The sequence below is a fragment of the Ciconia boyciana genome, chromosome 10 (assembly GCF_034638445.1).
Source record: "Ciconia boyciana chromosome 10, ASM3463844v1, whole genome shotgun sequence".
NCBI lineage: Eukaryota > Metazoa > Chordata > Aves > Ciconiiformes > Ciconiidae > Ciconia > Ciconia boyciana.
The window spans coordinates 24,091,826-24,112,779 of record NC_132943.1 but is presented as its reverse complement, the minus strand read 5'-3'; the positions used below and the strand labels follow the sequence as shown (position 1 = coordinate 24,112,779).

At 38.8% G+C, this 20,954-nt stretch overlaps 1 protein-coding gene and 1 long non-coding RNA gene across 6 annotated transcripts in view; one reads left to right on the top strand and one right to left on the bottom strand.

The window, feature by feature from the left end:
- Positions 1 to 14,150, top strand: part of LOC140657372 (uncharacterized) — a 35,784-nt gene extending 21,634 nt beyond the window's left edge. For 2 of the 3 annotated variants that reach the window (XR_012044301.1, XR_012044299.1), the window contains exon 3: positions 8,060 to 14,150. This is a non-coding gene — a long non-coding RNA (uncharacterized lncRNA). The remainder of the gene's footprint in view (positions 1 to 8,059) is intronic. The other variant, XR_012044300.1, reaches the window with a different exon arrangement.
- Positions 1 to 20,954, bottom strand: part of ITGA6 (integrin subunit alpha 6) — a 47,023-nt gene that overhangs the window by 4,572 nt on the left and 21,497 nt on the right. For all 3 annotated transcript variants that reach the window (XM_072874294.1, XM_072874296.1, XM_072874295.1), the window contains exons 3-24: positions 20,458 to 20,537; positions 18,368 to 18,623; positions 16,716 to 16,847; positions 14,139 to 14,349; positions 13,347 to 13,540; positions 13,120 to 13,208; positions 12,250 to 12,377; positions 10,420 to 10,515; positions 9,844 to 9,905; positions 8,311 to 8,468; positions 7,260 to 7,415; positions 6,404 to 6,519; positions 5,276 to 5,465; positions 5,108 to 5,191; positions 4,822 to 4,901; positions 4,594 to 4,671; positions 4,380 to 4,482; positions 3,073 to 3,246; positions 1,943 to 2,041; positions 1,456 to 1,566; positions 1,273 to 1,371; positions 799 to 924 (exon numbers count right to left, since the gene is read on the bottom strand). In XM_072874294.1, coding sequence (XP_072730395.1) covers positions 799 to 924; positions 1,273 to 1,371; positions 1,456 to 1,566; positions 1,943 to 2,041; positions 3,073 to 3,246; positions 4,380 to 4,482; positions 4,594 to 4,671; positions 4,822 to 4,901; positions 5,108 to 5,191; positions 5,276 to 5,465; positions 6,404 to 6,519; positions 7,260 to 7,415; positions 8,311 to 8,468; positions 9,844 to 9,905; positions 10,420 to 10,515; positions 12,250 to 12,377; positions 13,120 to 13,208; positions 13,347 to 13,540; positions 14,139 to 14,349; positions 16,716 to 16,847; positions 18,368 to 18,623; positions 20,458 to 20,537 — 2,822 coding nt within the window. The remainder of the gene's footprint in view (positions 1 to 798; positions 925 to 1,272; positions 1,372 to 1,455; positions 1,567 to 1,942; positions 2,042 to 3,072; positions 3,247 to 4,379; positions 4,483 to 4,593; positions 4,672 to 4,821; positions 4,902 to 5,107; positions 5,192 to 5,275; positions 5,466 to 6,403; positions 6,520 to 7,259; positions 7,416 to 8,310; positions 8,469 to 9,843; positions 9,906 to 10,419; positions 10,516 to 12,249; positions 12,378 to 13,119; positions 13,209 to 13,346; positions 13,541 to 14,138; positions 14,350 to 16,715; positions 16,848 to 18,367; positions 18,624 to 20,457; positions 20,538 to 20,954) is intronic.

Genomic DNA, 20,954 nt, shown 5'->3' with positions numbered 1-20,954 from the left:
GTAACCTGCAGCAAATAGTAATTGCTCCTCAGCAAAGCTGATTGCTGCAGTTTCTCCAGGAGAAAGTAAGTGACAGACAGGACATTCTTCTTCGCCTCTTCTTCCTTAATAACCTTCTGCTATCCCATAACAGCAAATACTAACTGCCTATGCCTCTAAAAACTAAGAATAAAAGGACTTGGAATCACAGTTAGTTGTAAAAATGCCAAAGGTAGTTAGAAAAATAGATATGTGATTTTTTCTTTTGCAAATTGTTAACCTTTTGTTTTACACACTTATTTACTCCTTTACAGTTTCTAAGATAAAAAGCCAATACTACAGAAATTCACCAACACGCCTGGCTGTGGATTATTTCTGTACCTTTTGGTTATTTTCATCTACTTTAAGTTTAATGGTATTTCTAATGTCAAGAGTACAAAGACCTGCTAAAACATTTATAGGTAGTTCACATGAAGTTTTACACTTAACTGCAGAAGCCCCAATTAGCTGTATCCATCCGTATTAAAGTAACTATGACCTCTAAATGTTTGTCTCAAGTTTTGCCCAGAGCTCAAAATACTTCCTGCATTTGAGGATGTGGAAACAGAAAAATTTCATAACAAGACTTCCTGTGTAACCATTTTCATTCCAAATGTTGCAAAACAGAGAAACTGATAAAGGTAATTTATGGTTTGGGCAGTTTTGCTCTATTCTGAGTCCCAAATACAAACCAAAATACTTAATCATTTGCTTAATTATTTGCTGTCTTGTCAGTTGTAGACCAGGAAATGTAAAATAACCGGATGAATGAAAACTCACCTTCCATAGTAAGAATACCAACAGTGCAAGCATCAGTATTCCAGCAAAAATAGCCACTGAGATGATCCACCAAGGTACTCCTGTATAAAGCGCTACTGGTTTTGCAGGAAAGACAGTAACACGCACCTAAAGGAGAGAAAATATGTTAAGATGGAAAGAGCATTTCAAAAGCATCCATGTTTAATATAAAGCTACATTTATACAGTCTTATCTCTTCTCTAACAAGATGTCTTCTTTCTCTCATCTACAAAATGTTTTTAAAGAAGTTGTTCCTACTGGTATCACTTCAGTATGGTAGTGAATTTTTCCAACCTGATTAAAAGGTAAAAATGGCCAATAATTCAGTTATTGATAACTCAGTTAAAAAGCTAAACTTTTAGCTACTTTTGTCTTAAATTTTTTTTTCCCAGTCTTTGAGGTAAGCTGGAAACATCACAACCATAACATATGGTTAGCATTAAACGTTGAGCCTACCTGAGCAACTTCGTTTGTGAGTTTAACATTCTTAGCTGCAGCAGGAACACTGATTGAAGCCCTAACAAGAATGTCCAGGTAGTTCATTTTGGAGTATTCCTGTTCCAAAATAAAATACGGACATTAGACACAGAACAGGAAAGAACTCTGACCTTCCCAAAATGGCAGGTAAAGAGGACTTACTTCTAAGAAAGTACTGTTCCACAGTCTGGAACGCAGCACAATAGATGCCTTGCTGTCTAAACCCTTCAAGGGACATTTTATGTCCACACAGCGTGCATTCACATTGCAGTCCTGCAATTAATAAACTTCTACATGTAAATAAAAATACATCCTCACAAATTGTTTAAACACCCCCCTGCCCCAATTAAAAATTGGATTATATGCATCATATTTATGTGCAAGAACCAAAATCTGTTTGTACTGAAAGTATAATGAAGATGCTATTACCTGTTTATTTTCCTGTAGATAACTATGCAGAAATTCTTTGCTATTTCTCTCTCATCGGTAGATAATCTAAATGGTCAAATTCTAAAGGCATCGATACTTGGATTTAAGATAAAAACAAAGCAGAGAGATACCTTCTTTCACCCTGCCAAACTCAGAAAAGCCCTCTCACGAGTGCAGGGGGAGGTATCTGACCAGACTACAGTTGGTGCAATATGCTTACCAAGGTCTTGTATTTTCTTTCTGAGAATAAAGAAAATGTCTTGCTGTCTGCAATCTGCTTCTCTGCAACCTCACGTTTCCTTCTTGAGTTATGGGATTCCTAAGAAAAAAAAAGAGTAAGAAGCGTTTTAGTAGTTTACCCTAAGTATCTCTTAATTCTGATGCCATACAAGCAGAGAAACAAGAGTTCAGTGAGTGTTTTCTTGTTCCAAGATCAGCACATGAGTGATGTCATTATATATCCCTACTTATCCACATTTATTGCTAATAGTAGAGTTAGGACAATTACTAGAATTTGAGATTACCAAAAGAAAGGTCAACTGACTACTTTCTTTAATAAGTCAAGGGGGTTTCAGATTTATAAATCTTTCAATGCTATTCCCATTTTTGTTCTATATAAAGGATATTAATGTTACTATGCTAAAAGAATAAGATTGCACTAAAGTCAGTAGATGCATTTCTTTTTAACTGTATACTAATTACACTCACTGAAAGTTTTATTAACTAATGTAGTGATCTGACAAGAATGGGTTTATGTGCATGCAGTTTTAATGGTGAAAATTAAAACTCCTCCCAAATGATCTTAAGATTATATGAAAGAAAATTATTAAAATGAAGGCTTAAGGTCTAGGGAAAAAATCTTGTTAGATAGGCACAGTGAAGGGTTATGAAACCCTTGCTTGAGAAATTATTTTTATCATATTTGTTGTAAATAAGTAAATTTAAGTGCAAGCCCTTTCTCTTTAAAAAAATTACATGGAATTCCCCCTGGCTGGGGAGATGTTTACTGTTGTTTATTGTTTTCTCTGTAAGAACTCCGTCAGATATCAATAATGCTGGTGAAATGTGTTAAAGCAAACAGCAATTTCATCTTGTAAGAGCACATGACAACAGTGCGCATTGCAAAACCGGTCACCACGACATAGCATCTATCCTTTAGCATGTTATCCTCATTAGCTGTTATGAAGTCTCCTAATAAGCTTAACCCTTGATACATTGTTCATGTATTGTGCATTCGAGCTGCTTAAGACAAAAAAAAAATCCTTCTGGAGGCAAGCTCTTATGCCCTACTATCACATGCTGCGGTGCTTTCGTGTTGTACTAATTCATGAACAGAAGATAGTAACATACCGCAACATGCAAACTATTGATTTCATTCTCAGGTTGACAGGAGACTTTTTCCAAGCCTTTGGCATCTATTTTCATCAAGTAAAGCAGCCATTTCCCATTACTAATTTCTTTCGGCCATTGGATGTCCAGGGAAGCAGTACCAAATGTTTTCAGTGGTCTGCCCAAGTTAGTTACCTGTTAAAACAAACATTCTTTAAACTGTGAAATACGTTTTAAAGGGATTTTCTCCTCTATTGAAAGTGTTATTGACTTGGGCAAGTTTTAAGCATGCAGCTAACAGGAAATTTAAAAGCAGATGAAAGACAGTCGAAACAGAGTATACAGACAAAGCATATACTGAAACTAGCACACTTGGATAGCAAGTAAATACAGAGCTTAAACATACAAGGATTAACATTCCCTAACATGGACTTTAAGTTGTTGATTTTTAGAACTCTGTCTTCACATGTGAAACAACAACAACTCCAATTTAGAATTAACAAATCATTCGGTTACATAACTGAGGCAAATTGCAAGTTTATAAGGAACTCTGACACACAAAGATAACCAGCTCTTGCAAGTCTGGAAGTTGTTTCCCAACCTATTTTTTGCTTTCTTAGTGTTACTGTTCATGATAGCAAATTCTAAGAGAGATATTCTAACTGCGTCTACTTTAATACGTGCATGCAGGTACAGAAGGAAGTAAAGGATTGACAGAGGTGGACTTTAATCCTGACAAACTACTATGTACAAAGACAGCGGGGCTTGCATTAATGATGTAGAAAAAGCAATGCTCTTTCTGATAAACTGAGACTTTACAGAACCAAAATAGTCTCTCTCAGCCTTCTCCTTGATTTATTAATGAGGCAGAAGACCAAAAGAGTGAAATAGACCCACAGGTTCAAAGTGGCTTCCGCCGTGTCGTCTTGTGCCTGCTCAATCCTGCATGCAGTAAGTACACGTACTCGCTGTCTGTGTGCATTGGCTAACGTAACACCTGGGCACGCCACAATTAGGGTTCTGGGTTTAACTTCTGTTCCCTACCTGCATGGGGTTTTATGCTGTACAACTGAACATGCATGAACTGCTCTGAAAAACAAGTGTACAGCCAGCCTCAGGCCACTTCCTCAAAACATGATCGTAAAATATCGAGGCCTGAAGAAGCTGTAGTCTGCAGTCAGACTGCATGTTCTGATCAGGAAGTCAGGATTTTGGGACACGAAAAGCCAATTTTAAATCCACCAACTTTTCCAAGTGTTCATACCCATAAAGAGAAAAGCCATTCATTTGATTAAAAGCAGCTGTTGGCATTAATCTAAATTACTCACTCTGAATTCATACTCTATGAGGTTTCCAATATGATCTTCAGATTTCATAGCACTCTCACCAACGATGTTACCTCCAAAATATACCTGAGAAGGCTTGGCGACTCTGTTCAGATGGGAGTGGGGAAGGAGAATAATCAGATTTTAATGAAGTCTGCAGCAAAACTGTCGTTCCCCAGCCCCCCCCCCCCCCACTTGTTATGCTATCAACACTTACCCAGTGAGTGATAAAAGCAATTCAAGAACCACTTTAGCACTAGCTGTAATTGGAGTCAAATTAACTTGAGTGCTTGTTCTACAACGAAAAGGAAACAATGCTGTTTATTTTATAAATTTAGCGGTTTTCACTTTACTATTAAATTGCTTTTGTGAATCAAACAAATTAATTCAGTATGTTTTACAACTGTATATAAAAACATAGTGCGTGCACACAAAGAAAACTTACGTTTCCAGCTTCAGATTAATGTCCAAGTCTGTTGTATCAACATTAACTTTTGTGGTACTCAAGATCAGATAAAAGGTTACCTAGACAAGAAAGAAGATCCATGAGATAGATAGGTAAACATTTTATAAAATATATTAATATATGCAGTATTACAGAAATACACCATTAAGTTCTAGAGTTAAAAAGGCAGGTCCCAATCAAATTGCCAGTTATGACACACAGAAACTTTGGATGACTGCAGTCAGGAATCAGATTTTATAACTTGAGTAAAACAGGTGCAACTTACATTGGAATTTCTTTTGAAAGGATTTCCAAGTTCACACTCTGCTTGAGAACCATTTTGGTTAGCACCGCATGTTAGCTGTTTTTCCTGATTAAACAGAATACATGTAAAAGTAAAAATATGCTGAAAATATTTAAAAATTTTAATATCTTTTCTCAAAAAAATACTTACAGGATAACCCCGCATCTCCCTGAATGCAGAATATGTCAGACTGTCTGGAAAAGTTGCAATTAGTTTAGCTTCATACGCATCTTCACCATCTCTTTGTAGATTTTTTGCATCAGATGGATTGTTTGTCACTGTTATTTCCAGGGCAATATCTTTCTGATCTTTCAGAACAAGCACTGGCATGCCATTTTCACTACAGAAACAGAGTATACAGGGTTGTGTGCATTAGGAGAGCAAATGTGTATGGAAGTTTGCTTCTTACTGTGGTTTACCCAAATATAATTCCCTCTATTAGGGAAGAATCAGTGTAAGACCATAAACACGTGAATGGTCGTAGTTGTTTTTTCCCAGACCAGTATTTTGTCTCTGAAAGTGGCCAGCAGGTAACAGGATAGAACAGACTGATACACCCCTCAAGTAATCAAGAGTTCATAGTATTTCTGAACCAGCACTTGCATCTGGCTCATGTTTCATAGTGATGAATTTTCTCTGAATAAATCTACTGACCTACTTTTTTCTTGTAAAGTATAAATGCTTTTGGCTTCCCAGTCTGATTGAGGCACTCACTGCTAAAGGTGACTTGACTGTTGACAGTGAGTAAGCATACTTCCTTTTGTTTGTTTTACAACTCTTTTCTAAATTCAGTGGCTCGCCAGGGAGGAGGGATGCAGCAGGGTGTTAGGTGCATGTTATGGTGAAATGATTTCTCTGTTCACTTCCCTGTAACTGCTTGTCTTAGGCTACTAGACAATAGTATATCATGTCGTCATACTCGCCCATCAAATTTAATCTCAAAAATAGTTAACAGTAGCACACACAATAAACTCCTGCAAGGCTGATTTAGAATCTCATTTCTCCAGGGGTTAGAAACTTTTTTTTCCTAACTTTTAGCCCACACCTGGACAGCTGTGGCCACTTTGTATCCCTTTGACTCTGTACCACCTCTCTTCTTCTAAAGCTCATTCCCACTCCCCCACCTTCCTCACCCTGTCAGACCAGTACTACTACACAGGGCTGGGTTTGCCAGACTAACAGAACAAAGCTGCTCTATCTCCCAAAACCCTCTCCTAAAAGTTCTTTTAAGCACTTGTTAATAATTTGAATTTCAGCAATGCATTAATCAAGGCTTACATCGGTAAGTAAGTAAACCTGTCTTCATTTCCTTCTCTAGTGCAAAACCGGTACTGAAGTTTCAGATTGCTGTGACATTCATTGTCTTCTCCACATCCTTCTTTTAAGAACTCCACCTAAATAAAACCAAAGCACTTTTACTGCATGCCACACAATACTAGCTTAAAACAAGATTTCTGATATGCACTGCATAAAGAATCTACAGGGAACTCAGAGACATTTTCCTGGACAGAGTAAGATTTTAAGCTGACTCTTACTTCTTGACTGTCAAGACAGTTTTTCTTTGTGAGACATAGCCCTTGATGCTGATAATTTAAAACTTTAAATGTGACTAAAAGGCAGAGTTAGATAATTGTAAGTGAGGGGTACACTTCTAATGAGGAAAAACATCCTTAAGTCTGATTCTTCAATGAGTGTTGAGGAAATGAGATCTTTTACCCAAGATATTCCCTCTCTTTTACATCACTGCTGCAGAGCTCTAATGCTGGTACAGCATCCTAACCATGGAAGAATTAGACTGTACATTATTTTGTGGTGTGGGACAAGTGTTCACAGCAGGAGACGATGCATTTCCATTTTTAGTCAAAAGTACGTTTCCTCCTAAACTTGTTGGGGAGAGAAAAAAAAAAACCTAGCAGCTAAACCAGCTTTACTTTTGTTGCAAAAGAAACACAGGATCTAGTTCAAAACATTTCGTAACAAGTTAATAACAAAATATAAAATATAAGCCAGTAGTTACAAGTCCAGTGCCACCCCAGTTATTTCCTTTGGTCATAATTTAGCTTTCTGCAGTCTTTAAAACTCAGTGATTTATCAAAGTGCAGATTTACGGGAAAATGTGATATCAAAGGCTTACTTTTGCAGTCTTTGTTTCAGATTCATTTGAATTTAGAATTGGTATAAGATCCGGAAGTGCTCTCTCTCTTCTTGTGGATGGTGAGCTAGACTCCAGGCCAGCAATTTTAACACTTACTGATATTGGAATGGGGCGTAGCTTATCTTTAATTTTTTCCTGTTAAAATATTTTAAATGGCATAGTTAGTGTACAGTGCAGAGAAGAAAAAAAAACAACACAAAGACTAGCTTTTGATACACATTTTAGAACAAGCAGTACAGCAAAATCTTTTCTGCTACATTGTGCAGTATTAAAACTATTCACTATACAGAAACCCAGCATTTTCTAAAAATGTGCAAGAACACAAGGAGCCTAGCCCTACTGTCTTTTTTTTTTCTGGCTTCCCAATCAGATTATTTCTCTCACCATTAAGAATTCCTAGGAACAACAGATGGTAACTCAGGCAAGTGAAATTCACACTACAACAGTAAAATAATACACTTTCTCCCTATTGCATAAGTTCAAGCTCTTTAATTTGCTGTGGTCAAAAGCAACCTTGGAGGCTGGCTCATTACTGCTGAGCCACAGACAGTGAATTTGTTCAGCTTCTGGAGCAATGCCACCTTTAAGGGCCAGTGTAGCAGCCAAGGCAGAGAGCACACACCAAGCTTTCTTGTCCTGCCCGTTCATCCCCTCCAAAACCCGTGGGTTAAAATTCTTTTCCTAGCCAGTCACACCGTTAAATTCTATAACAGTTACTTCTGTTGGAAATTGCTCTCCAATTTTTTGGCATTTATTCCCTCTCTATTGTTCTAAATTAGTTCTGTTGACCTCCAGAGCATGCTGCAGTGGCTACAACTTTTATTCATACGTTGGAAGAAAGGCAACAGGAGGAAGCAGCATGTGTGCACGGAATAGTAAGGTACTACTTAACTATGGTGGTTTTCTAGTTTTGAAGCTTTATATTGCATGTGACTTAAATTATATACAAAGGTACCATGAGGCTGAAAAAAGAGCATACTTTTGTTTTAAATGGATCTAAATGAAATAAAAACAAAATACTCTGCCTTACCTGCAGTACAAGCTTGGTTGTCACACACTCTTTTGAATTCTGCCCCCGTAGGGTTGTACTTGCAGTAAACTGATCAGAGAGGTGGTCTTTAAACCGTACCCTAGACGGCAGGCCTAACTGCCTCCTCTCGTTTTCTGCTTCAAATGTGTAGTTGATCTCTATATGAAGAAATAAAATAGGTCACTATAAAAAAGAACCCTTGCCTTACTAAAAAGAACTTTAATTTCTCCAGGTATGATCTTACAACATTATTCTAGAAGACTGTTTCAGCCAGTGCTGGGCTTCACAAACTGTTTTCAGTTATTTACAAAACTTTCTCCATCTGTCAGTTTTGTCCCTCTCCAGTTGAGGGCCAGGTACCCTGTGTGTGTATCTAAAGGAAACTTCTAAACCAAATCCTTTTATTCCAAAAGTACCTCATGACTGTACCAGCGTGCAGAGCTGGCTGGAGGAGCTGTCATTGCTGCTGTGGAGCCAGTAGAGGGCTGAGACACAAAACTTTGTAAATGCTCTGGACTCTGCTGTCCTTGATCTGTTTTGTCCCAAATAGCACCTAAACAGCCAGCAGGATTTTGAGGTCAAGGTACACTGTTAATTGTAACACTGAAAGCAAAAGTGTGACTAGAGCTTCCTAGTTGTATGCTGAGGCAAGTTTTGATAGATCTGAACTCTCTGCATCTTTTAATCATCTCTGTATTCACGGAGCTAATTCCATGTTGCGAGGCTGGGAACAAGACCCAGCGTGCCAAGCCTCGGGAGCATGCAGATGGGGCACATGTGAGCCGCCTCGGAGAGCTGGAAGCACTTGACCTGTTGAAGGACCAGGACCTTATTCAAGCACATCCTATGGATTTTACAGGTAACTGAGAAACTCAAGACAACACAGGCGGAGAAGGAGGTTTGAGCTTAAAATTCTTCTCATTTCCTCTCAAAATCCTGTGCAGTTTTTTGAGGTGTAGTAACAGCAGCATTGTAACAAGAGAAAAAACGGGAGACGTGAGAAACTAATGCTTTACATTGTTAACTGTACATATGGCACAGTCTTCCAGGCTCCTATTAATACAAAGGTTTTTCGCTTCTGTTACTGATTTCCACAAAACCACTTTCATGAATAGAGAACACTGTTTTATAGGGCAAGTCTCCAATAAGAAATAATGCTTACTAATGATGTATAAAATGGGCTTTTAAAACTATTTTCTAAAGCAGCAGTAAGCTAGAGGGGCAAACTGGTTTTGGTCTGGACGGCAGCCATGTGCTCACTGGCAGTTATATTACCTAGAAAGCTTCGGTTCAGTCTGTCATCCACAGAACTGCCTAACATACCAGCATGACTCTAAATACATGTCACTCCAAACACAGATAGTGCAATAGCTGATTGACCTTAGTATTGAGTCACATTTTAAATTTGACAGTCACAGTCTGAGATGAGTCACTATAATTTGAGTACTATTCTTCCATGATACGCTATAAAGAAAAAACAAAGAACAAACCATGTGACAAACAGATCAAAAAATATTTATCTTCAAAACTTACTTATTCTTGGATTTAAATCACTGGGGTTTGCAGTATATTGAAAACATGCTTTCACGTCCATCCTGTAAAAAGTGCCAAGAAATTAATATTAACTTTAATAAGGCATGGTCCGACAGACTGAAAAGTTTTAATAGTCCATTGACTGATATTATCAGTCTTATGACTGTGGTTTTCATGCTCAAACAGTAATTTGCTGCTTACTAAACTGAATTACAAAGCAAGAAAATGTGGTTAGTAAGCAATTAGAAACAAATATTTTCTGGTATTTGCTCTTACATCCCTACTCGTGAGAAAACTGTTGAAGTTAAGATACTTGTTAAGTGGTAAAAGTCTTAAGTGGCAAAGCGACATTCATTTTCAGAAATGGGCATTATGAACAGAACACACTCCACCCCTTGTCTTTAGCACAGCAGTCACAGCAAATTCAGGAAGTCAAAATGATCTCATGTAGGTACATTTGCTTAACCTGCATGACTGCCATATCCCTTCACTTTAACATCATCACTGACTGAACGAATTTTGACAACAGAAAACTCAATACACCAAGGCTTCCGACGTAATTTTTTTTTAATTTACCATATTTCACTAGGATCCTCAGGGTTCTTTTTCTTTAGATCAATTCTGTCAGGCTGTACTGTAATGCTTCTTCTAATGCTTATCACAGGCCGAGATCTTCATTTGGGGGAAAAATGGGGAATGAAAAGGAGGAGTAAAAAAAGAAGGAAAAGTTTCTGTTAAGATTAATTAATCCATTCATGTGAATCCCAGATGCCCTCCATGCCTGCACTGATTTGCAATAAAGACACCCCAAGAAACACAGAGTTTGGCTTTGATAATGGTTAGAAACAAAATAAAACTATTTAAAGCTAAGCAAAGCAAGTCACAAGAAATGACTACAGTTGTATTAAATGCCTGACAGGGGAGCAGGGTACATTAATGTGATGTTATGGTTGTCATCTTATATATATATAAAAACCACAAAATTCAAAGTCATGGTTCCCACCCGAATGGTAATTCAGCCCTTGTGACCAACTGTAGGTACTAAAGTTCATTCAGATTAATGTTCACAACAGCTTTAATGCGGAGCCTGGGTGGCTGTGGGAAACGATGTTTTCATTTCCTGACTCCTCTGCATGTAGGCTGTAACCGTAATTCAGCCTGACAACTTTTCCTTTCTCTTCCTTTTTGGAAGAGACAAGAAAAGACAGTTCACACAAACAAATGAGTGAACTGATCCCGCTCTCATGGAAGCATCTAAGGGTTGTTTAAAATGGCCAGTAAGCCACTTCCTCCTTTTCTAGCAAATTTCTTTTAACTGGGCCACCCCTTTCACTGTTCGTCACCATAAAGGTTTTTGTTCTCATCTTTGTAAAAGTTTTTGTACTGCCCTTATCAGCAAATGATTAAAGCTCCTTTCGAGTAAGCAGAACACTTAATAATCTAAGCAACTTCCATTCCACAAGCAATAGGAGTTGCTTCTGTTGGGTGCTGTTCAGTGTATTTAAGAACATCCCAATTATGTACACAGATACTATACACCTTAGAGATGGGATCATCAAAAAATTGTAGGAAAGGTCGTTCTGTCTGAAAAGTAGAGTTGTTTTCATCCCCAAAATTGAGATAACCAGTTTTGGAGTTTCTGCTCCTCCTCCTCCTTTGGGACCTGACAGCAACCACCAAAGACCTGAACTTGATGCAGCATTCACCGCTCTGATGAGGAGACAGTCCTCTTCCTGCTTATTACCAGTGATTCAACTTAACAGTACATTAAACTGGAAAAAAAGCAGAGGTCTGTAAAAGACCGTGACCCCATCCCTAATTAAGGCATGTGCTACAGAAATCCAAAAGGATCCTATCTGCGGGGCTTCCTCACAGCTGTTCCATGGACCCCACTACGACCTCGGCAAGGCCGTATGCCTCACTGCTTTTGTGATCCTCAGCTACAAAAGAGGGGGTTTGGTCTGGTTTGCTCTATCTTCAGTAAAGCAGGATTAGATTTATGTAACAGCAGCAAACAAAAGCTCTAGCAAGTCTACCAGTTAACTTCTCCTTTCTTAAGGCCAAAGAATTACTTATCACCCTTAATGCCATCAAAGGACACGAGCATCCAAGTAAGTTACCACAGGGCAAAGCTAGGGTACAGATACACTACACCCATCAGCACTCCACAGTAACTGCCAACATTCACCTTCTTACCCTATAGTGGTAGTAAGGCAGCTTCTCACTGAGAAGAGGGGGATAAAGTAACAAACCAATTTATGGACACCCCGCCCCCAAATTTCCAACTTCTAGAAGGAAAAATAGCCTCCAGGCCAAACTGCTTTTTGTTACTTCTAAGGAGTTTGTTTTTAAAAAAAACTAAAACCAAAACCTTGGTGTAATTAGTTACAGTTCTGTATATAATACCTGAACACAGATACAGAATCTGAAAGGGAACCGACAGCAATATCAGGGTAGGAATTTTTGTCCAGGTCCATGTTTCCAGCAATAGAGTAACCAAAGAAATTGGTGCCTGTTTTTTCACCATCGAGAATCTAAAAAGCAAACCGATTGAGGGAATTCAGACATTTAAAAGCTGTAAAAGTGAAGTAAGTAACAAGTGAACATCAGTGTCTTATGGCCAGGGAAAAAAAAAAGGGGAGAGAAGAGATACAAGGAAATAGGACCTCTGTGTTCAGGTAAATGACACTGAAGTGCCAAGATGATTTGCTTTTCTTCCAAGAAGTTACTTTGCAATAGCAGTGAGTACCAGGAATAACTGTTTTGCATAGAAATGTTAAATAATAATTACAGTATTTATGCAGTATAGGCACTTGAAACTGAAAAAGTATTCTAACAGTATTTTAGGAAGTGTAATCAAGTTCCGTTCTCACCTTGCAGACTGAACACAGTGGTCTTCAAGAAAAAAAGAAAAAGGCATAAACATTTTTTATTAAAAAAGAAAGTGTAGTAATAGTAGTGAAAGAGAAAATGAAGAAACTAATTATTTTCAAATCCCCAAATTTCTTTCAAAAACCCAAAACTTACACATCTACATGCCTTTTTCCTTCTCTACATATTATTGGTGCGAAAGTACTGCCCCGGAAAGAAAAATGTGTATTAAAATCAAGAATTTCCTAATCCTTCTGGTCAGCAGTGCAATCTTGAAGGGTCCTGTGACTTTTCTGCATACCCACCACCCCACTAACAGTAACAGAAAGGGAGAAGATGGATAGCCCTGTCATTCCTTTAATTTTGTGCAAGACTAATTATATATAGTAAAGGTTATTTCATTACCTGTGCTGGTTTTGTATTTATTCCATTCTTGGATCCATGATAAATGTATACTTTGCCAAAACCATCATATGGAGCCCCTACTGCAATATCTGTTGAAAATAAGTTGCAACATCTAAAATCATTCTTACTCTTTCTGCAGCTTGCAATCATGGTAAGGGTAAGATGTTCCAACTCTGGCATTAGCAAAAAAGTCACATACATTTTTATTGTAATTGCTTTTCGCTCACCTGGATATCCATCCCAATTAATGTCCCCAACATTTTCAACTGCAAGACCAAACATGGAGTCAGCACTTCCATTTAAGCGAATAGGTTTTACTCCTTCCCATTTGCCTTGCCGGTTAATGTAGATGTACACAGCACCACCGATATCTCCACTTCTGTCAAAATACTGCGGGGCTCCAACAACAATGTCTTGCCATCTTAAAGAAAAAAAAAGCAGTGCTTTTACAGAAGAACGGTGAAAAATAACTGATCAGACTGCGGTCTCAAGGGCAGCTAGCCAAAGAGCTGCTGAACAAAGACTGAAAAGTCCATTAAACTGGTTGAGCAACAACAGCTCCACTGATACTACAAGCTGACTGTATTTCCTTTGTGACGTACAAGGATCTTCTAGGGCCTGCTTTGGGTGCAGAACCATAGAATCGTTTAGGTTGGAAAAGACCCTTAAGGTCATCGAGTGCAACCACTAACCTAGCACTGCCAAGTCCACCACTAAACCATGTCCCTAAGCACCACATCTACACGTCTTTTAAATACCTTCAGGCATGGTGACTCAACCACTTCCCTACGAGATTTGTTTCTTCTTTGTTTACACTAATTGTTTAAATTTAAATAAACTCTTTTCTATAATTAGAAATGTAGACAGTGTCCTGACTGAGATGGTTGCCATTTCCTGCAGCAAAATATGGAAGATGGGATTTGGCGTTCCTTGCATTTCTAATGTGAAAAACCAAAGCAGAATTAAAGCAGATTGCCATCCTTCATTATACAGGCAGCAGGAGTTAACCAAGGCCATACCCATCGCTGTTGAGATCCACAACAGCAACATCATAGCCAAAGGAAGAGGCCAGCCCTTCTCCTTCAAACATGTGCTCGAGTGAAAGGGCTCTCTGATTCTTCTCTTTTTTCAGTAAAACAACTGCTCCGCTGTGGTTGGCTCTTGGGGCACCAGACACAAAAGTCATCTCATCTTGGGAGACAATTCCTTTACCAGAGTCCAAAGAGAAACCTTTAACAGAGAAAGAAAGAAAATATAAACAAACAAACTAACAGCTTGTATTGTTAATAGGAAAAATAAATCCCCCTACTATATTAAAGTGGTATATTGAATACAAGTTTTGTCTAAAGCAGAGTATGATATACTGGGAATTCTCCATTTCTCTTTGAACTGGTGAATGCACGTTTACAAGTCTACGTTTCTCCATACATTACATTTAAGTATTTCCCCCACAAAACGTATTATTTCATTGCTCACTCAGATCTGCTTTTCACAGACACCAAATGCAAGATCATTTTTAAACATACCAGCTTAGAACTGACTACAGCTTACCACTTGAATATAGCTCGAGTATTTCACCTCTGGCAAAATCATTCTAAAACCTCCTAAGTACAAGTCAATACCATTCTGTTGCAAACATGCAAAATGTACTGCACAAGCACAGTGTTGCACGTGAATGATGTATACGGTATTTGAGAATCACCTTACACAGTAATGGCGAAATTGGCAATTTTGATTTAATGCAACCCTGAAGGACACGTTCGAATGAATTTAGTCTTACGTATGCTTTATAAAAGTCAATGCATTTTAGAAAACATGAGAACCTGAGTTAAAAGAATATACTGCATATACCAACATATCCAGTAGGCCAAAGTAGAAAATTACGCACATTGCAAGGAAGAAAGATACTAGCCAGCAGATAGAAATCTCCCTTCTGAAACACTTCACCACCACTATGAAAATTCTCAATTACAGCAATTCACAATGAGACAGTTTCAGAAAAATTCAGGGAGTCCCATCTGGGGGAGGGATGAGAGGGTTTGGAGAAATGCATGACAAATCAGTGTTTCTCTGAAGCCACATTATTTTGCAAGCTACTCTTCATCTGAATCCCTGTTTTTACATGCTTTTACTTGCAATGTATTTGAGATGAGGGGGGATGGAGGGGAGAGGATCACATCAAAGGTCTGGAGATTACATCCGACCAGATGCTGCCACCACAAACCTAAGTAGCTATTCATCATTACATCCACCGATTTGTCCAGCTGTATGCCAGGAGGCAATGTTTTGTATACAAACTGATCTGGATGAGTATCAGATACAGCTGTCAAAAACAGAAGACCTGTAAACACGAGTGAAAGATTGAAGAGAAAAAAATAGCAGTTAGGCAAAGCAGCTATAACCACGTTTGTTTACTGGCTAAACAGAGGGAACAGCAATGCCAGCAAACAGCAGGCTTGCCTGGAAGTGGTTTTGATTGTGACAAACCAAAGGCAGCACTTACATTTAGGAGATAAATGCATTTGTTATGAAGCTGCAAGAAGTCAGTGTTACTCTGCTCACAGCAGAAGTGTGAACCTCCACAGCACTCCTCACCTTACCAATTCTTATTTCACCAGAAGAAGCTATCAGCTTGTCTTTCTAATGTAACCTCTTACGATGCCCCCACCACCACCACCCCCCAGCAATCACTGCTGATATTTAAGGGAAGTTTATGTTCTATTTCTTCTAACAGATATGTAGCTTTAAGTTGGCTCTTTTCTTCACTTGCTTTTACTTTTTATATTAGCAATGCCCTTCCCACGTGTTCAGCTTTCCACCACTCACACAGACATTCCAGTTTCAAGTTACCAAAATTGTATTTGTTGCATATGCCAACAGCAGTGGATCAATACACCACAGAAACCTGCACTAGAGCAGAAAGGTTCTTTGCACTTGAGGCCTTTCCAAAAATGCAGCGCAGCCTTTTCTCTGCACCAACGTACCTCACTGGTGTACAGTAACATCCACTGGCCTAAGGACATATTTCTGCTTTCGTGTGTGCACAAAGTACAAGAGACTCACCTCCTGCAACACACACACACACGCTTAAAATATAAACACTACTCATATTATGATATTTTAAAGGCCTGTAAAAAGGCCACTGGAGTTTTAAAAACGTGGAAGAATAAAAATACTGCACTCACCTGCCAGGAGAGAGAAACTGCAGTCTTAGCAGTTACATCCAGAAACTCAAATTTTGATAAACCTTCTAACACCACATGGCAGAGACCTTGTGACTAAGGACTACAGATCCATGCACTGTACTTAACCATTAGAGCGATTATCATTACTTCCTGAGAATCGGTAGGTCCTCATCACAGCTCTTAAATGTCTCATTACTTTAGCAGCTCTTCTAGGTACCTCAGCAGAGTATCACCTTACACTTAAAACTGGCCCATAAATGTGGAAGGAGATGTGAATTACCCAAACTGGTTAACATGTTACAGGGTCCACAAATGAAGGATTTTCTGCTCCCATTTTGTATCATTGCACCAGGCTGGGATCACAAATGTTTAAGAAGCCTAAAGAGATTTACCAGATGTACTTCATCCTACCTAAGTAACTGTTAGCTGGAACAGGAACTAGATTCTTATCTTGGCGGCTCTCATCACCAACTTCGTAAGGCCCATCATCAAAGATACCCAGATCATAAAATGTCTGATTCTTTTGCTCTGCACGAACCACCCCTGAAGAAATGAAATGATAAAATAAAAGCAAATGAATGGTAAAGGAGAAAAATAACAGATAAATGGTTCCCAACTAACATTAATTACGATGAATGAGATAGTGACTGCTGTTTAAATGGGACAAACACAGAATAGTGCACTGGGTGCAAGCGTTTTCAAAAGGCAATGAATTTCTAAGTTCTATCTGTGTGCCAGAATCTTACGCTGCTCTCCAGAGAGGCCATGCAATGATCTGGAAAACGTGGGGTATGAAGGAAATTCTCAACAAAAACATGGGACCAACTTGGTCAGGAACCACCCTCATCCCACAGTTCTTAACCTCATAAAGCCTCTCTTAGAAGGGAGGTAAGCACACAGGAATACCAAAAAAAAAAAAAATTACCGTTCAGCTATGACAAACACTGGTGATATATTTAGAAAACATTATTTAAGGGGAAAAGAGCTATTGTTCGATAAAACGTGTGCTTCCCTTTTATCAACAGGCATATTTAACATTTTGGCAGGCACAAACATGTTTTTCCATGATACAAAAGAGTACTCTTATGACTGATACACTGTCATAGCATTCTCTGCAATTAAAGTAAGCCAGTGTCTGAACTCAATATGCTGTTTCAGCTTGGTCAGATTTTGTTGACAGATACGTGGAAGATTAAGTTTTCACTAAAGTACACCTTGTGCCAGAGCTTAACTCAAAGATTTTGCATGGTTCATATAGCAGGCACAGGTGTACGAGGAAAAAAAATGTAATGGCTCAAGGATCAGATGTTCTAAAGAGGGAAGTATTTACAGCTGTTGGTGTGATGAAGTGCGAGGGAAAAATCACTTTAAGAAAAAGAGACAGAGCTGGCCATTTAAATGCTTCTCAATATAAAATAACAGAGAAAACGTATGGGTTTTTTCCGTTAAGTTTTGGAGTATCTCCTAGATGATATAGAGTACTTGGCTCTTAGACAGACAGGTTATCCGTGGAATTTTACATGGATATCCATCGATTTAGCTATGAATACATGTAGTATTGCTCTGTTCAGTTATCTTCCTGCAATCCTCCAGTATTTAATTTGGGAAGTACTACTTTCCACAGACTTCACAAAGAATAAAGTGGAGAATACTGCAGAATAAACAAATATCTCAGTGCAGCTATCTAACATTTGCTCAAATGCAGGAAAAAAGGTTGGTCAAATAACTTTAAAATAATTTAGTAATTTGTTCCAGTATGGAAGTCTCAAAGCAAGCACTCAATCCCACCATAAGATTAAGACTAACAAGGGAAAAATTTGCTGTACATATATGCAAAGTTCCATTATCCATTCATAAGTACTCCCTCAAAGATATTTAAAGGAACTTCAGTAAATACTTTTGATACAGGAGCATAGCATTTTGTGAAAACAGGGTAAAATCATTAGATCCCTATTATCCCCTCCCCCCTCTAAAAAAAAAAAAAATCAAAACTTAGGATGCAACCCTTGTGAGCAATCTCAGAGGAAATGGGAAGGGTAGGCAGGAAGGAAGCCAGGTCGTACCTTTCCAATTGTAAGTGCCTGGGGCACCAAACACAATATAATGATAGTCTCTAGTGAAAGTAGCAGCAACACCTTGCTGACAGGAACCAAACTTCTCATGGCCTCTTAAACGACCATCACAAAAACTCCATACTCCATTATCCATATCATCCTTAATAGTGAGATCCTGGCTCAGCACGTAGCACCTTCCAATGATATCCCGGGTTTCCTGCACTGTGTTTACATACTGCCTTTTCTCATAGCGATGTGCACATGTCTGCAAGATAGAAGAAATAGTAAGTGATGCTTTCTGTATGTTGGTATGCAAGTCATCAAAGAAGGCTGGTCTCCTTTAGCAATACTTCATGCTAGCAACGCTGTACCTCACCTTGTAGACACATCCATGTTGCAATGCAGAGAGAGTCCACTGTTCCCTATGGGCAACGTATGGGACAAGTTGGGTATCAATGCATGCAAGTCAGAGCAACCAGTTTCATGGTCAAGGAAGGCCACGTGGTTAAATCCCTCTTCTCGGTGGGATTTAGGGTTTTTAGCCCTAAAGCCTTCCCTGATACCTAATCCCTCTCTTTCAAGAGGTGAGGAGAGAATCACCCTCTCTCTCATAAAGAAAGAAGTGGCTGTGTTTCCCCACAGCTCTCAGAGGTAAACAACTTACACACTTGTGCAGGACATGAGAAGCTGGTTCACCTACCATCTACCTGAGACTATTCAGAACTCACCTCTTCCAGAAGACTGTCACAAAGCAGAGGCTGAAAGTTTTTTCAGTGAAGGGGAGGGAAGTTGTTCCTACTTCCTACGTTGGATGTTCCACTTATGTGATAACTGTCATTGGGACAGAGCAGCAGCATTGAGGACAGCCTGTTCCTTAACCTTTTAGACTGTTCACCTGGGAACAGAATTCTAATCAAATATTTAACACAAAGGATGAATAGCCACTGGGTTAAGTGGTGTAACCACCAAACCATTGTAAAAAGAGGTGGAACAATCAAACCCCTTTGCCAGCAGTGTTTTTTGCAGAACCAGAGGTAGTAGGTGTGTGAAGAGCACAAGCAAGCCAGGTTTCTCAGCTGACCTAATACCTTTTCTATGGTTCCTGTCAAGGCTTAAATATTAAGCAAACACCCAGCTGCTCCACACTTAGAGCACTGCAGTGCTGCCCTGCTGCACAGTGACCTTCAGGCTGCCCACAGCTGATCTAATAAGTGCATTTCCCACTTAGCACTTACAAAGAGTTCCTTATCAGAAAAGACAAGACAACATTAGTTGATGATTAATTATTAAATGAGCAGGACTGTTTCCGTCTGCTCTTCCCCCCTTTGGGTTCTGAGGCAGACTGAAGCAAGCTATTACTGCCTCTATATCCGTAAGTAGCTCCAGAGTCACCCTGATGTTGCCTGCCTCCAGTTTTGGAAGCAGTGACATTAACCTGCAAGAATATAATTAGATGGGGAAGCTTCACTGCACACCCATTTTATGATGTAGCTGGTATCCTGCAGCACCATGAGAGGTTTATTTAACAGAGAAAGAGCTAAAAAAGTAACATTCTCTGGTAACTCTTGAAAGCTTTTTCTCTCTGTATTGTATAAAATAAAGAGTATCTCTATTATATAAAATAAAGAATAGCTAGTAGTCTTACTGCAGTGCAATGGCCACATTAATTCATAGGAGCAACTCAGCCAAAGTCCCTGATGAAAGTTAAAGTGAGGCTGATCATCTTGGAAAACAAGGCTGATGATAGCCTACTACTTTTACAACCTTATCACACTATTTTTCCCTGTTTCTGTAGCCAGTGGTATTTAAAAGAAGCAACGTGTATATCACAAAAAAAATAAGGGGACACCCTGAAAATGAACTGTCCATCCTAGATTGTTACAAAAGTTATAAAGAAAAGCTAACTCACAGTTAGAAAAATAATTTTACGATCTCAAGTGTCTTACTTTGCTAGGGAGACATGTAAGTCCTTACTTGCAAGAAACCACAGGAGTAAACATAGGAAAGTTACCTTTCAGAAAGCTACACAGAAACGCAGACCATTCAGAACATCTACCGTAGACCCAAAATGTTTTTATAAGTTAGTCCTTTAGACTTACCACCACATTTCCTCCTGGCCCCTGACTTTGGACAGTTACACCCATCCATTGGTCTTCTTTACTTTCCATCTTCGGGTCAGCTGCAGAGTATCATAATACAACTTCAAATATTAAGAGTTAACTACTTCCCCTCCCTCCCCCCCCCCCCAAAAAAAAAAAAAAAAAAAAAGTCCCTGTCAGGACAGGCACTTCATACAGTACACGAGACAGTCTGCAGGTGGCAGTGTCTGTACATTTTATCACTGACAACATCCATTTTATTAAACACTTGTAGCATATTACTTCATGTCACATCAATATCCGAGAGAATAAGAACATCCAAATCTACCAAGATTTAAGCATCTCATGCTACCTTAGCAATTCAGATACAGCTTATTCTGATGCAAAAAAAAAGTTATGTATAAATCCATAGAAGCAACTGTCTGATATGCTGCCTTTGGAAAGGACCACATCAAATAAGAAAAATCAGACAGCTGTTTCAATTCAAAACAAAAGTG